This window comes from Diplotaxodon limnothrissa, linkage group LG17 (genome assembly GCF_057381915.1).
Source record: "Diplotaxodon limnothrissa isolate DT_005_m linkage group LG17, D_limnothrissa_male_GT1.1, whole genome shotgun sequence".
NCBI classification, from domain to species: Eukaryota; Metazoa; Chordata; class Actinopteri; order Cichliformes; family Cichlidae; genus Diplotaxodon; species Diplotaxodon limnothrissa.
In genome coordinates, this window is record NC_140612.1 from 26099615 (window position 1) to 26111635 (window position 12021).

At 39.3% G+C, this 12021-nt stretch overlaps 2 protein-coding genes across 2 annotated transcripts; one reads left to right on the forward strand and one right to left on the reverse strand.

The window, feature by feature from the left end:
* Positions 1–1848: 1848 nt before the first annotated feature.
* LOC146615080 (uncharacterized) lies at positions 1849–3730 on the forward strand. The gene is made up of 2 exons (XM_085376510.1): positions 1849–2756; positions 3289–3730. Exons 1-2 carry the CDS (start codon positions 1938–1940, stop codon positions 3622–3624), a joined length of 1155 nt encoding a protein of 384 aa, XP_085232636.1. The 5' UTR covers positions 1849–1937; the 3' UTR covers positions 3625–3730.
* Positions 3731–5180: 1450 nt separating this feature from the next.
* LOC146615081 (uncharacterized) lies at positions 5181–8004 on the reverse strand. Its single transcript, XM_085375967.1, has 3 exons — positions 7975–8004; positions 7449–7524; positions 5181–7325 (listed from the first exon to the last, which is right to left on the reverse strand). Exons 2-3 carry the CDS (start codon positions 7521–7523, stop codon positions 5469–5471), a joined length of 1932 nt encoding a protein of 643 aa, XP_085232093.1. The 5' UTR covers position 7524; positions 7975–8004; the 3' UTR covers positions 5181–5468.
* Positions 8005–12021: the final 4017 nt, after the last annotated feature.

Consider the following 12021-nt stretch of genomic DNA (forward strand, 5'->3'; position numbering starts at 1 on the left):
TATACACGCCATCTCCAAGCCGAAAAAAATTCCTCTATAGGGTTTAAAAATGGTGAGTAAGGGGGCAAGCATACCACTTCAAGTTGACTTTGGTTGGAGAACCAGGCCTGGACCAGAGCAGCCCGATGGAAACTGACATTATCCCATATCACCACAAACCTGGGCTGATCTGGTCTGTTCTGTACAACTATATCATGGAGAGCATCTAGAAATGTGAGTATGTGTTGGCTATTGTATGGACCCAGTATTGCATGATGGTGCAGAAGCCCTCGAAGGCATATGGCGGCACATAATGTGATGTTTCCCCTGCGCTGCCCTGGGACGTGCACAATTGCCCTTTGGCCAATTACATTACGACCCCGTCGTCTTGTTTTGCTCAGGTCGAATCCAGCTTCATCAATGAAAATGTATTCATGAGGCTGTGCAGCTCCATCCATGGCCAAGATTCTCTGAAAAAAAGGGGAACATATCACTGTACTACAGTGCTACACATACAGCACCCTCACCCCATCACACAGGTACCTGTGTAGCTCTCAGAATGGATCCATGTGGTACTGATATGGTACATATTCAGCTGCTACTGGACTTCACCAATACTCTATTGTAAATGTAAGGGACAGTTACACGTACCCGTACATATTCAGCTCGAAGTCCTTTGACCCTGTCACTGTTCCTCTCGAATGGGACTCTGTAGAGCTGCTTCATGGTGATGCTGTGTTTACCCAAGATGCGTCTGATGGTGGTGATGCTCACATGGTCTATGTTGCTGAACACTCGCCTGTCTGCAAGTATTTTCCGTCGTAGCTGGTGGAGACGGATGGCATTGTCTGCCCTCACTAGGTCCACAACAGCAAGTTCCTGCCGTTGTGTGAACAGGCGTTGGCGTCCTCCCCCAGAAGGTCTTCGAGTCATTCTAGAGAAATACAACCACATATTGTCATCGGTTTGCTTATTTTTCTTACAGTACTTCACTGTATATACTGTATCAACCACTGTACAACACTGTACTTCAATATAAGTAATCATGGTATGTTTCACAGAAACTACCACTTTGGCTGCAAAAGGAGCATTAGCACCCTGCAATACCCTGTACACTTGATATGGTAACTGTAGAACAGTACTATGAAAACCATCTGAGTAGAGTAGAAGGCAGTGAGATGAAGACATACCTGTTTTCTAGTCGGAATGTTCGTATTACAGATGCCACTGTGAAGCGGCTTAGATGTGGGTGGACTCTCTGCCCAGCTTCCCTCATAGTCAGGCCGTGGTTGATGACATGGTCCACCAAAGTTGCTCTTATATCATCAGAAATATGGGTCCGTGCATGGCCTCTTTGACCTCCTCCTCCTCTTCCTCTTGCTCTCCCTCCATCCATGCTTGCAAAGTTCTTGAATTGGCTAAACTGAGGGCTTTTTGTGGCTGGCTAATTGGTGTTCAGTTTTGCAAGTAAGTGCCTTCAGGTGTATATTTGAGTGGTTGCAATTACCCGATGTGTTTTGTATTTTGGATACATGTGTTTTCCAAATGGCACCCTGAAATTTCATTTTTGAACGAAGTGTCTTATGTATGAAATAGAGTGTAGTATGCAGGACCATGTGTGTTGCATAAAGGAGTAAGTGTGTTGCATAATTGCAACCAGAGTGCAAAGCAGCACTTTTGTTTAAGGTATGGGTACATGTGTTTGGGGTATGGTAACAAAAGCTTCAAGTTGTGTTACTTTAGTCTAAGCATGGGTTTATAGTGTTCAAGCAACGAGCAAAAACTGTAATAACTCGAAATTATGAGAAAAATAACTCGAAATTTTGAGTTATTTTCTCATAATTTCGAGTTAGCTCTGCCAATCAGTAATCTATGTGAATGACGTCATTTCCGTGTTACCCGGAAGCTGAAGCCCTCAGCTACAAATGCTACAGAAATGCTAATTATAGATACGGATCATGAATTCACAAATTGCTGAGTATTTTAAGCGTGGCTTCACAAATGAGGAGATTCTTGCGTTATTAGCTGAATCACATGGCATTACTATCAGCCTCCGTACACTTGAAAGGATTTTACACAACAACCGACTTTGGCGCAGAAAGAACAAAACAGAGGTGGGAGAGGTGGCAGCTTTTATACAAGCACAATTGGCAACCTCAGGACAGTGTCATGGGTATCGTTGGATGCACCAGAAGTGTTGGATGAATGGCATTGTTACTGACAGAGAAACCGTTCGTCTTCTGCTCCGTTTATTCGATGGAGAAGGTGTGGATTTGAGGTCACGTAGACGACTGCGGAGGCGAGTGTATCATAGCAGAGGCCCCAACTATGTGTGGCATATCGACGGCTACGATAAACTGAAGCCATTTGGGATTGCAATCAGTGGATGCATTGACGGATTTTCAAGGAGTATAATATGGCTAGACGCTTACAAGACAAATAATGACCCGAGAGTAATTGCTGGCTACTTCATGGATGCCGTGATTCAACAAGGTGGTTGCCCTGATCGAGTGAGATTAGATCTAGGAACAGAAAACGTCCATGTGGCTCACATGCAACGATTTTTGCACTTTACAGACAATGAACCAAAAAGAGAGCACGTCATATTTGGAGCAAGTACAGGAAATCAATGCATTGAAAGATGGTGGCTAATCTTACGAAGCCAGTGTATCCAGTACTGGATTGAACTATTTGACAAACTAAGAGAGGATGGCCACTTCTCAGACTCTTTCTTGGACAAATCATTGGTCCAGTTCTGTTTTCTTCACATTATACAGGTGAGTTTACATAGGTGATTGTGTAAACGACATGTATTGTAACTGTTTAATTTGTAACAACTCACACGGCCTTTGTATATTATAGAAACATCAGATATATTAAAGTACACGTGAAAAGTAGTGCTTTTTTTTTTTTTTTTTTTTTAACTGTTTTGTTAAAAAAAAAATTCCACATATATATCAAGGAACACAATTATACATTATAACACATTGATTATTTATGTGTTTAGGCCTCTCTCTGTACTCGGTTAGCATTTTTGGTGGGTCAAAACTAAGTAAATAAGTATCTGTCTGTTCATGATGTGTGTGTGTGTGTGTGTGTGTGTGTGTGTGTGTGTGTGTGTGTGTGTGTGTGTGTGTATAGGTATGTGTGTGTATATATACGGATATATATCATTAATGTAGCTCAAAGCTAAATTAATGGTGTGTAAGCTAAGAAAATCAATGTAGAAGTTAGTTGTGCTTTTGTACATTAACATTTTCATATTGTATGCCTGAAAATGTTTCTTTTGTTCATTTTGTTTTCATCTAGGAAGAATTAAATGAAGTTGCTTTGGCCTGGAATGACCACAGAATGCGCCCAGTCCACAACTCCCGAAGTCCTCATGGCCGACCATCTTTTATGTATGCCCTCCCAGACATTTATGGCGCGAGGGACTGTCTCAAACATGTCAATATGGACAAAGTTGAAGCCTGCCTTGAAGAATGCGTGTTCAAAGACTTTCCATGTGAAGAGGATGTCTTTCATCTCTGTGTAGAACTCATGTCAGAACATAACCTGGACTTCTCAGATGATGTGTTTCATACAGTGGATCTGTATGTAAAGCTAAGGCAGTTGATGCTTACTGAGTTGGAGCTTTTGCCTTAAAGGTTAGACATCGTTATGCATTTTTAATTCTGTATTTTCATATTTAAATTGTAAACTTTTATGAGTTATTAATTTTTGGATGGTTGTCGTTTTTGGGGCACACATACATGGGTTTTGAGGGCCTGAAAATGTATTCCACGAACAGGGCCAATTGAAAAAGGCTATAAAAATTGTATTTAATTTTTGGAGGGTTGTTTTTTTTTTTGGATGGTTTATTTCAATTAACAAACCAATTTTTTGTTTTAAAAGCCTTATTATTAAAACATATGTAAACATAATGTCTGTTAGACCTGCTATTTGGAGGATATGCAGCGCATGTCACCTTGGAATTATGATTTCAACTTTTTGTAAATATGCTTTTTCATCTTTCTTTTTATTTGAGTAATTATTGATGTTTTGAAATATCTGGTTATGTAGCAGTAAAAAAAATTTTCACTGTCATTTTTTTCACTGCTGAGACTTTTTATATATACTGACTGTTTTCCTGATTATGGGCAGTATAATTATATATTTTTTAGCATATGGATAACCTAACTGAGTGAGATTTATGGACCTTTTTTTTTTTCGGATTGCGCCTCAGAATAATAAAAACCCAGAAATTACCAAAATTAAAGATGTAATTTGTCTCATTGAACACTTTATTATAAAACACAGATCTTTTGCCATCATCTTGTCTTAAAACAAAATAACTGTACTGTATTTACAGTAACACAAAAAACCTTAAAGTATTCTTATAAAAAGCTAATTGCAAGCACAAGACTTGGAAAAAGTACGATAATACACTCAACAAAAATATGCAATATGTTTTGCAAAAGTTCAATTATTATTAAAAATACAAAAAGAATGGGACAATAAAAAGAGATTGAGGATAATATGGCAAGATCTGATAACAATATCCTACAATTAAAGAATAAGAACGTGTGGTCTAAAACCACTATGAAGCAAATACATTAGGCTCAAACATGAAAACAGAAATATAGGAAAATATCTTTTAAATAACTACCCCATCGGCTATGTAGTTTTGAAAAAGGGGGCTATGATACACAGGGGTTTTTTTCCATTACAAAAATCAGGAAAAGCCAACCAAAAATCAACCTTCAGCTAAGCAATTGCTGATTTCACAGAAATCCAAAATAAAAGCATATAGGTGTGCCTTATGGCCATTCAATTTAGCAAAAGTCACCATAACCCAGATGGCTAAACAGAACTGTACAAACATAACTGTAATAAAATACAATGATAAAGTAAAACCTGACTTGTAAACTGTAAAATGTGTGCACGATGATAAAACATGTAGGAGATATTGCATATATCTCCTACATGTACTATACACTACATATTGCAGGGGTCTCAATCTCTAATTTTCTGGTGAACCACTACAATACATGTCATCTTTTGACATTACATTAATAAAATTTGACAAATTAAAATTAACCTAATGCATTTTTTAAAGTTGATTTTGGATTCAAATAATAGAAAAAATGAATAAAAGGTGGAAAAACTGCTTTCATTGTTCACATGCACACATGCTGACTGAGGAAATGGGAATGCTTATAAATGGTCTCCAGACTGCCACTCTGAGACCTCTGCAGAAATGCATTTCACAAGTGTTTAGAAAAATATTGCCTCAGTTGTAATAGGAAAACACAGAAACACAAAGAAGTACCTCAAATTGCATTACAGTGGTATTTCACCAAATACTTTTTCTTGGAACTCAGTTTTTAAACACCTGAAACCTTTGCTGTGACATTCACATGGGAACACTTTAGTCTTAGTTCACAACTCAAATATAATCTGTTGTAAAACAACAATGGCTTTTAAGCCATTGTCCGTGAATCAAACCTTTAGATAATGTCCATAACCCACACATTTGATTCCAACACACTGTTCATCTCCGATCTGAAGTCAGGATAGCTGTCATAATTTATCGACAGCTCCAGTACACACCCACATGTGTGTGCCACAGGTCGTCTCTGGAAACCTTTCAGTTCGTTAAACCCAATGATGATGTTCTTTCCCAGATGTAAATCTGAACCTGTGCAAAACCTGAGGAACAAACACAAATGTTCCTTCTCAGCATTCTTCACATATGTAGTTAGATATTTCTGAATCAGCTTCTGGTGAGCCGTCATTGTTTCAGGGAAAGTGAGACACTTGAGAACTTTTCTCACAGTTGGTTGGAGGGTTTCATAAACTGAAGATAGATCACAAAGGCTTTCCCATGCAGTGCTGAGTGTTCTTGCCCACTGTTCAATAACATAGGCAGGCTCTTGGACAAGTGTTTTGTGTGCAAGCTCCAATAGGACTTCAGTGGCATTGCAGGCTGTTGGTATCTTTCTGCAGCTGTGGTTATCAAGTATGTCTATAAGTTCTTCTTGGTCCACGGTGCTAAAGTCTGATCGCCACGCCTCTAACACTGTACGCTCAGAGTCAGGCATGAACTTAAGGAAATTCTCCACAATATCACTCTTTACATATCCAAAGGCAGCTTGTTCCAGAATGGCAGGTGCAATTTTCACAGGCAGATATTTCTCTCTAACCCATCCAAATGCAATGATTCTGCCCACACTCTCCCACTCCGGTTGCCCAAGATCATGCCTTAAGAAGGGCACTTTGTAAACGTTTCCAGTGGTGCACTGGTCATAGAATTCTTTCCAGAATTCTGAAAGACAGTCTCTCACAACTCCCCCATCGTCATGGGCCATTTCAGGTGTTCCATCAGGCAGTAAGACCTGGATTTTGATGTCGACATCTTCAAGGTCCTTATCACTAAAATGTGAAATGAGCTCTGACATTACCTGCCCTCTGTGGACCACCACTACTCTCCTCACTCTCTCACTGGATGGACCAGGTTGTGGAGAAAAAATCAGGGTGTCATCCAAATTTATTGGCTCACTGTCAGAAAAGGGGCCAACAAAAATAATGTCACTGCTGTGAGAAGTGTTAGCGCTTAGAGACTGCGTGGAAGATTGTGGAAGGTTATCGTTTGGAGTGTCTTCAATGTATGTCACATCATGGCTGATTGTTTCAAATGGAGCAGATGTTTGGACTGTAGTGACAGTAAAAGAAGAGGTTTGGTTTTGAGGACTCGCTTCAATTTCTGAAGATGGATGCAAACCTGGGTTGGAGCTCTGAAGGCTGTCATTTTGTTTTTTCTTTGTGGTGAGGTAGAACCTGAGGATATTAAGTTTTGTGACATGATAAAGTTCTCCTACTGTCAATGCATCATCGACTATCATCTCTTGATAATCCTTCAGATCACAGTCAAAATCTGTTAAGGGCCCCTGAATGTTTCCTCCATCTGGAAAGAACAGGCCTGTTGCAACCTGTAATATGTCCCTTTTCTTGGCATCCTTGCAGATGTCTATTTTTCTTGTTCCTCCTCCTCGTCTAGCTCTAACCTGCTTGAAAACCTCAGTGTCTTCATCATAATGCATCCATCCTATTTCTATTTTTCTATTTCTCTTCAGAGCATTTCTTTTATGGGTTGTTTGGGAATGTTCTTCTTGCCGTGTGCTACTGCCATCCTCTTCAGATAATTTTCTTTTGGACAGTTTGGATTTCAGCCGTTCAAAAAGCGCTGACTTGCGGCTGCTGCCCCTCCGTCTGCAAAATCCAAATACTGCTAGACGATCACCGTATGATGGCAAATAAGTCTTCAGCTCCTCATCTGTCATTAGACTTATGACACTGGCATCAATCTAAAGATGGAAAAATAATTTAATTTATTGAAACAACCAGCCTTGAAAATACAATTCTATTTTTAACTTAAGAACAATGAGGAAAAGTTGCATTTCAACCAGTATCTTGTTGGAATTAAGTACCTTCTCATTCTCCAAGGTCTGTATAATTTCCTCAGAGACTTCTCTTTGTTTCAAGAATTCAGTCAAGTCTCCCATGCTGTAAGGAAGGATGTAAATTAAAATTACAAAATTAAAATAAAGCCACCATATTATCGTCAAAGTATCTGTGCCTACCTACATTATGAGCTCTGACTATGGTGGAGAAGTGGGAACTGCATTTTTAAGTGTCCATTTGCACTGTAACTACAATCAGCATCACAATACAGTCAATCCCACATTTTCTCAGTTGTCTGGTTACAGTTTTATTGGTTTTGTTCCTTATTTATATAGTTGTCAGTCATATTCCCTGTTTTGGGTGATTTGTGATTTTGTTTTATACAGTGCTGTATACTTATTACGCATGCTTTCAGCAAAACGTCTGTTTCATCAGACGTAACAGGTGTCATTAGCGTGTAACAGAAACCTTATAGGTACCTTTGGTTAACCCTGACGTTGCATTCTATTCAACTTTGTATGTAACAATCGCTGTCACACTGTTTTTATATACCTTTTATCCAGTTATCATTTGTAGGAAGGCATTCAAAACTGAAGAACCTGGCGCCATTTGTTGTTAATACAGCAGCTCACGACACGATCCAGTTTTGAGTGCGCACCCCTTTGCGCCATATCCTTCCGGGTAACAAGGAAATGACATCAGCCACGTAGATTTCTTATTGGCAGCGCTAACTCGAAATTTCGAGTTATTTTCTCAAAATTTCGAGTTAATAACTCGAAATTTCGAGTTAATAAGTCCGAATTTTGAGAAAATAACTCGAAATTTCGAGAAAATAAGTCGAAATTTCGAGAAAAATAACTCGAAATTTCGAGTTATGGATCTTTTTTTTTTTTTTTTTAGTGGCGGAAACGGGCTTCCATACCCTTGTGTTTGCGCTGAGCAGAGACGGCAAACAGAGCCTTGCGTTTGTGCCCCTCCCCCCTTTGCTCAGTGCTGAGCTGAGGGGGCGGGGCGGTAGTTACACTCGCAACAGCAGTAGCACACAACAAGAGCAGGAGGGAGAGGGAAAGAAAGAGCCGGGAGCAACAAGAGACAACACCGTCACATTGGAAAGGTACAGTAAAGAAAATGAATGACACCAAGAAAAGAAGCAAAGTCTGGAACCATTTCAATCTTATTGACAAAACAAAGGCAGAGTGTAGAGTCTACAAGAAAAGGATATCATATAGAGCTGGCTCCACAAACAACATGCACAGGCACCTAAGAACTGTCCACCCATCAGTGCAATGGGAAGATAAAACGCAGTCAGTTGAGTGTGATATTAATATTTCTAAATGCCAACCCTTCCCTTAATTAAAGATCTTAGTGCTCCTATTACCACGGGGACCACTGTTACCTTCACCCTCCACATCTCTCGCCGTCATTGTGGATGTTGGGTATCGAATAATCCATAGGTCCCTCATTCTATTCATGTAGCCCCTTCTGCCAGGGTTACTTGCGTAGTAGCATTCCAACAACGTCCTGTCTTCGTCTCTTGCTCACCGATGCCTTCTTGTTCCAGTAGCCCACTTGTCGTCAGGGTGCCCTGGTTCCTCAACACCTGACGCGGACCTTGTTGATCCGTCCGACGTCCGAGCAACGTCCGGCGACGTCCGAGCCGGCATGCCTTCATATTTATCTGTCTCGCTCATGTCTGCGGTACATTATGTATATATATATATATATATATATATATATATATATATATATATATATATATATATATTAGGGGTGCAACGATATTTGTATCGATATTGAACCGTTCGATACAGTGCTTTCGGTTCGGTACGCATATGTATCGAACAATACAACATTTGTAATTTATTTTATCAACTTTCCTTCTGACGATGCTGTCTGTGTTGAGCGCTCAGTGAATCTGCGTTCGACTACTCCGCCTAGGCTGCACTGTCGAGCGCAGATCCACTGAGCGCTCAACACAGACAGCATAGTCAGAAGGAAGAGCGCAGGGCAAGCTATTGAATGGGTTGCATTGTTGTATTTTGTCATGTTTCTCAGGTCTTTGTCTGAATTTCTACGAACATTATTGCTAAGGATTGTCTTATTGCATTGGAGTCACACTGGGTTAAATATGTACACTTGGGTTTTAAGGGGTATTTATTATTTTCTTCTTTTTTTTTGGGTTGTATGGAAGCCCCAAACGCAATTTCATTGTTCTTGACAATGACAATAAATAAATAAATACTAAATAAATACTAAATAAATACTAAGTTAAGCTCTCCTTGCAACAGGCAAATTGAACCTCATTCAGATCTGGCGTTTGGAATTATTTTGGTTTTCATGTGACGTATGACCCTGAAGGTAAGCGAGTCATGGACTAAAGTAAAACAGTATGTTGGATGTGCCATGCAATGCTCAATTACATTGGTGTGAACTAGTGTGTTAGCGCAGTTAGCTCGTTAACGTGTTGGCCGTCTAGCCCCATGCACGGGGCGATCGGCGGTAGCTCGTTAACGGAGATTTGCCGTGTTGTGGCGTTAAGGTCATTTCAACGAGATTAACCTGAAAGCACTAGTGGGAACACAACGAATATGACTGCACATTTACGCCGACATCATCCTAGTGCAAAGACAAGTGGAAGCAGACAAAAAAAAGCAAGCATGCTACTAACTTTAGCCGAGTCATTTAGACAGCTGTTAGCACATGATTCTCCTTATGCTGCTGAGAATATAGCCCAGAAGAAGCGGATAGTATAGCTTTTATTTTGGAAAGAGCCATTTCTCTGTAATAAACTCTCTTTTCCAAAGATGAGTGATTCCTCAATCAGATACAGGGCTTGCAATATCGCTAGCCCGACGTCCTGGAGCTAGCGATTTTTTTCAGTCGGGCTACCAAAATCTTTCTCTTCCCTGCCCGTCGGGCTATTGTAGGAAAAATATATGTCAATGCTTTTGCATTCTTTCAGAAATGTAGCTGGGTAATTATGTCATTGGCATCGGTGAGCCACTGTCAATATGTGACATATTGAAGTCGCGTTTGAATTTGCGCTTGTTTTTTTGCTTTCACTTTGCAATCGTGCGAACTGTGTATAGAGAGCGACAGCACTGATCTGTGAGTGATGATAATTTGTGCACCAATTCCTCTGACATCGTCTTATTAATCGTTAGCTTACTATGCAAACATGACAAGTGAAATCTCCCGCAGCAAGCTTAAACATGTGAGAGGTTGATCGCGCAGAGAATCGCTGAGCTTATGTGAGTGCATGTGTAAAAGCATTTCAGTTCTGCTGAGCCAAATAAGACAGGTCAGGGTGAAGAAGTGACAGCCAGAGAAAAGCTTACCACAAAACGGAGAAGTTATGACAAATCAGACTATAAGGCAAAAAGAAAGTGCAGCTTTATGGTTTAATGGACAAAATAATTTCTGTGGCTGCAATATGATGAGCTAAATAACCAGGGCTGCACATAAGTGGTCCGCAGGTGCGCATTCGCTGTCAAAATAAAAAACACGCACAAGGGTTAGGGTTAAATTTAAAAACTGTACTTTTGAGTTAAAATATATATTTATAATTTTAATAAATGACAAATTAAAAATGCATGAACATTTTTTTGTATCGAAAAAACATCGAACCGTGACACCAAAGTATCGAACCGAACCGAACCGTGAATTTTGTGTATCGTTGCACCCCTAATATATATATATATATATATATATATATATATATATATATATATGGATATATATATAGATATACACACACACACACACACACACATATATATATATATATATATATATATATATATATATATATATATATATATATATATATATATATATATATATATATATATATATATGAGTCTTTGTGTATTAATACAAAAACAATAGACATATGCATTCGATTGTGTAATTTAAGTGATCTAGGTAGCTCTGTTTTGGAAGTTCAGTTAACGCTAGAAATGTGTTTTGGAGTTTGTATGTGTTTCGTCTCTAGGGGCCCACATAACTACAAACATACATAAAGAAAACCATGTTTTTTACATCACTAATTCCTTTTGTGCATAATTTTATATTGTTGTTCATAATTAATTAATTAAAGCAACAAAACAACCTAAAGAGCCAGTTGGGAGCCAAAAGAGCTCTTTTTAGTGAGCCGAGCCGAAAGAGCCGGTTCTCTAAAAAGAGCCAGAAATCTTATCACTATTAGAGGGAACATTGGTGGTGACACCACATACACTCACCAGAAACCCAATTTTGTCTTCCAAACTGCTTTAAATATAATTGGCACAGTTTCTACAAGGTACTGGAAGCATTCATCACATGTTTTGATTAATATTGACATGCATTATCCTGCCGGAAGCAGCCATCAGAAGATTGGAACGCTGTTGACATAAAGGCACAGACATCCTCAGCAACAATGCTCTAAGCTGCCAGGTTTAAATGATGCTCACTAGTACTAGCACCAGTGATCCCAGCATGTGCAAGTCCTCCACAAATATCCTCCACACTATTACACCACTAACAAGAAACAATCTGAACCATTCATACAAGTCAGGATGGATCCATGCTTTCGTGTTGTTTACACTAAATTTTGACCCT

What these genes read in the sequence shown, in the direction of transcription:
- LOC146615080 (XM_085376510.1), top strand. Translation starts at nt 1,938, where the DNA reads ATGAATTCACAAATTGCTGAGTATTTTAAGCGTGGCTTCACAAATGAG. An exon ending in GTTTTCTTCACATTATACAG is followed by an intron (nt 2,757 to 3,288) that starts GTGAGTTTACAT and finishes GTTTTCATCTAG; the next exon opens with GAAGAATTAAATGAAGTTGC.
- LOC146615081 (XM_085375967.1), bottom strand. Translation starts at nt 7,523, where the DNA reads ATGGGAGACTTGACTGAATTCTTGAAACAAAGAGAAGTCTCTGAGGAA. An exon ending in AGACCTTGGAGAATGAGAAG is followed by an intron (nt 7,326 to 7,448) that starts GTACTTAATTCC and finishes TTCCATCTTTAG; the next exon opens with ATTGATGCCAGTGTCATAAG.